Source organism: Galendromus occidentalis, unplaced genomic scaffold, assembly GCF_000255335.2.
Source record: "Galendromus occidentalis unplaced genomic scaffold, Mocc_1.1 scf7180000076485, whole genome shotgun sequence".
NCBI classification, from domain to species: Eukaryota; Metazoa; Arthropoda; class Arachnida; order Mesostigmata; family Phytoseiidae; genus Galendromus; species Galendromus occidentalis.
Window position 1 is genome coordinate 1 of NW_003804474.1, and position 4,859 is coordinate 4,859.

The 4,859-nt window shown below is 47.8% G+C and overlaps 1 protein-coding gene across 1 annotated transcript; it reads left to right on the plus strand.

Annotated features, from left to right (window-relative positions):
• The first annotated feature begins 121 nt into the window (after positions 1 to 121).
• Positions 122 to 598, plus strand: LOC108865221 (uncharacterized mitochondrial protein AtMg00860-like). The gene has a single exon (XM_018642031.1). It carries the CDS (start codon positions 122 to 124, stop codon positions 596 to 598), a length of 477 nt encoding a protein of 158 aa, XP_018497547.1.
• The last annotated feature ends 4,261 nt before the right edge of the window (positions 599 to 4,859 follow it).

Genomic DNA, 4,859 nt, shown 5'->3' on the forward strand with positions numbered 1-4,859 from the left:
GTTCCAGTACCACCGCTTAGTTTTCGGTCTAAAGACAGCCCCGGCCATCTTTCAACGCACAATCGAACAGACCCTAGCTGGTCTCGAGGGCGTCCTCGTCAATTTAGATGATATTCTCGTGATGGCTCCCGATCAACGACTCCACGATACTCGGCTCGAGAAGGTTTGCAGCAGAATGGAAGAGTGGGGGTTCCATCTTCGGTTCGAAAAATGTCGATTCGCTGCCCGAGAGGTCAAATATCTTGGCATGATTATCTCCGACAAGGGCATCCAAGCCGATCCTTCAAAAATCGAAGCGATCCGAAATCTCCGACAACCGAAATCTCCATCAGATGTGAGAGCTTCCTTGGGACTCCTCAATTACTACGGGAAATTTTCTCCTCAAATGCACGCGATCAAGGCTCCTTTCGAAGCACTCCTGAAGAAAAATGTCGTGTTCAATTGGTCCGAAGTCCACCACGAGGCGTTCATCAAAGCGAAGGAAATCCTCACGGGATCTCTCCTTCTCGCTCACTACGACCCCCAGTATTCCGTCATTGGAGATCCAGACGTGGTCAAGACATGTCCAAATGTCGTGGACAAGAGATGGGTCGAGTGACGCCTCGGATAAGGGGAATAAGATTGAGGCGCTGCATGGCGATAATGAAAGATGGAGGGGGTCGGTCAGAGAGGAGATCTTTATTGAAGTCTCCCACAAGGACGAGAGGATCGTACCTCCGGATCGTATCTCTCTCAGAACGAGTGTTCTTGAGATGTCATTCTCCAGAACAATCGTTCTGGAAATGTCGTTTTCCAGGACAATCGTTCCGAGCATTGACTTCTTTGGAATGAATGTTCTGAGGAGCATTGCTATTACAACAGTTTTTTCGAAGAATTCAAGAAATATTTATTCGGTTTTAGCGCATATACTTTGTGTACAATGACAGCACCACGCTAGCCGACATCCGGCAGACCGTACATAGGGACGGTAAACCCCGGTCTCAACGATCAGATCGTTTTTTTTTCCCTGTCGTTTTTTTTAAACCTCATGGAGGAATCGTGACCGGGCACACAAGAGTGGCCTTTTTACGGCCTTATCGCCGTCAGCGGCAGACACCCAATCGGGTTTACTAGCCCTCTCTATCTTCATCTCGACACAAAGTCCGAGGAGGGGGGACAAACAAAAGTACCCCCCACCCCGGACGCAGACGAAACCGCTTAGATCCAACCGAATTTTTTTTCACCGGATGGCGGCGGACTGAAGTGACTGGCTGTTGGGTAGGGGGTGCCACCCCCGGCAGAAATCCGCCCGATAATACCACCAAAAGCAGCGTCGTACCGCAGATCAGAGAACACCCGACGCTCAGCGAAGGGACCCAGTTCGAACATTTAAACCGGGATCTGACAACGTACGTCAGATTGGGCTCCTGTCCGACTTCAACATCGGGTTGAGCCCTCTCGGGCTCTTCCACAATCAAAGTGGAACTCTCCGCCTGCGGAGGATCATCAACAAACACCTCGTAGTTATTTGCGGCGCGTTGTCGGGTTACCACTGGAGAGCGGAGCATCATTTTTCACGTTTTTTTTTCCCACTCGTGCTCTTCGGAGCAATGCTTCACAGCGTCCCATCTACGAAAGGGCATCAGAAGTCACCGGCTTGGCGACTCCAAAACCGAAAAATATCAAAACAAAATATTCCAAATACTGCTGATCAACTCACCGAAACAGCAAAGAACTTGACAGTTTTTTTTTGAGCACAACGTTTTTTCTGAATTCAAAATTTTGACTCAACAAATTAAGTACGCTAATCACAACCGTCTTCTTTGGCGGTTGGACACAGAGTGACGACTTACCTCGTGGTGCGCAGCCTCGTGCGCGCGGGGGAGACGTGCACAGCCAGAACGTGCCAACCAGACTCAACGTGCAAAAGCACAACCGGTGAACGCACACGACACCGCGGACACCATTCAACAGTCTCCGTGACTGATGCGATACCTCCGGTCTATATATAGCTGAAGCTTGTCTTAGATAATAAGTGATAGACGAAGCAGGGCATCGTCTAAGTGTTCCACTTAATCAAGTGTTTCACTAATACCGGAATACACGTGTTCCGGGATCTGTACACCCGTGAATGTCCCTTTCCAGGGACTGCTATATAAGAGAATAAAGGTCCGGGTTACAGGGAGGAGCTGTACGTTATCGTTAGATAACTGTGTGTTCATTTAAGCCGTGATCTTCCACCAGTTACAGATCCACCTCCTTAGAGTTCTACCAACTGACTAGTGAATATTTCCATCATTCGTTATCAGGCACGATCTACTCAAGAACTCTACTTCGGAACTGTAATTGTGAGTGAGAGTGACTCTGTCGCGTGGAGAAACTTTTCAGTGAAGTGAAAAGAAGTACGATGAACCCTTCGGAGAGTCAACCATCTACACCGGAAGATTCCAAAAGCTCCCACGGCTTCAGTGACCTAGGCGAGGACGTAACCAGACAATCTCAACCGTTGCATCAGAATCCAGGATCACCATTACCCATGCAGCTACCATCGGTACGCCAACGTATCAGAGTAGATACATCTGCCACAACCAATGACAAAGAAGATGATGACTTTGGACTCAAATTAGATGCCTTGACCATGAGTACGGGAACACGCGGGAAAGATCCAGTAATATTGAGACTCGATGGATCAAACTACACGGAATGGAAAACCTTAATCTACGCTTCACTTGATCAGAACCCTTATGCACGAAGTGTGACTCTGGGGACGCTAATTCCACCGTCACCAGAAGACACTAGCAAGTCGGCACAGATTCAACAACGCAAATATGATGCTGGTAACAGAATTGGGCGATGCGTACTGTTCGCATCACTCCAATCTGCACTTGCGGTCTCACTTTTCGCATCAAACTCTGAATCAGTGGAAGCACCTGAAATGTGGAGAGAAATCACCGGGAAATTTTCCAAGAGTTCAGGAGTCCTTAAACAACTGGCGCTCTCGAAGCTCATGCAGTTCAAGTATCAACAGAACATGTCAGCAGCAGAAAACTTGGCGCGCTTCGACCGTATCAGTAAGAAGGTAGCAGCAATGGGCCTCGCAATTTCGAGCGACATCAAGATAACTATATTGCTTGGTGCATTGCCATCAAGCTGGGAATCGTTCAAGCAAGGATTCACTGTGAGAGAAGATTCGGCTCAGAGTCTTTCTCACCTACTATCGGCCATAGAAACAGAAGCATCTAGACGGAAGGAATACGATTCAAAGGAGGTGACAGCACTATTCTCGAAGCTTAGTACTTCGAACCATGCTCACCAAAAGAAGAAAAGAACTTTCAACCGTCACGTCAACAGTAGTTCATTCACTAGGACCTCAGAAGTGACATGCTACAGATGTGGAAAGTCTCGGCCACATAGCTGCCAGATGTGAATCACAGAAACAGCAACGAAATTTCTACAAGAAGCGAGGATCCGCATGGCGTCATAGACGACAAAATGAGCAACGTCCCCAGCAGTCTCAACAACCCCAAAGACCTCGAAGAAACAATCAAAGACGTTTCGGTAATAATCATCAACGTCACTCTGGTACAAGAGCGCAGGCAAACGTCTCTGAGGCAAATGTACCTGAGCTTTTCATCAGCGAAGTAAAGTCATTTGAATCGAATTTCGCTTCCCCGGAAATAGAAATATGTCATTGATTCGGGGAGCAACTATCATATGACTAACAACAGGAACAATATGGTTGACTTCACACCATATTCCCAACCAAGGGAAGTCAAACTTGGAGGGAACCGCTCCATATGCGCGCTTGGATCGGCAAAACTCCAGGTTACGCTTAACATCAATGGACAACCACAAACAGTCCATCTGGGTGAAGCATTATATGTTCCTCGATTGCGTCGGAATCTCCTAGCGGTCTCCAAATTGGCTGATGAAGGCTTCAAGATCCAGGTGAATGACGAGGCAATCACGCTCTCCAGAGGAAAGACAGTGATGCAAGCCATGAGGAAAAATGGACTCTATCTGATAAGTTCAAGCGATATTGCAGAGGGTTGTGAAGCAGAGACCAAGGGAAGAAAGAAGATTAGCCTAGCCGAAGCACATCGTACCTTTGCCCACATAAACGTGGCATGGTTGAAGTTGATGTTGGAGAAACACGGATATGAAGTAATCCGCGATTTTAAGAGCTGTGACAGCTGCGCTCGTGGCAAAATGCACAGAGCCAGCTATCGTCCCAAACCCAAGACGGCCTATGCTCCCCGACTAGGCTTTATCAGCTCAGATGTTTGCTTCGTGAGCACTCCCTCTTACGGCAAACACAATGCATTTCTCACATTAACTGATGACTACAGTCGCTTCAGGAAGACATATTTCCTTCATGACAAGACTGAAGTCTACGATCACATCAAGGATTTCCTCGCATGGTTCCATCTGAGAACAGGTGTGCAAGTTTATCACTTCCACTCTGATGGAGGTTCTGAGTTCAAGAACAGGCGACTACAGGAACTTCTAAGATCCAAAGGCTGTGATTATTCGTATAGTGCACCATACACGCCGCAGCACAATGCTGTTCCGGAAAGACTGAACAGAACATTGCTGAATTTGGCGAGAACCATGGTGATTGACAGCGGTCTCGGAAAACGAGCTTGGGCAGAGGCTGTTTCTTTTGCAACACACATCATCAATGTGACCAAACTGATCAAGCCAAGTGAAAAGACGCCTTTCGAGATAGTGACGGGACATCGACCGTATCTGGGGCGCATATTGAGGTTTGGCACACGATGCTGGTTCTACAACATTGCACCTGGGCGCGACAAGCTTGACGAACGTGCAATGGCAGGAGTAGTTGTCGGAATTGACACGGAGGGTTTGAGTTACCGGGT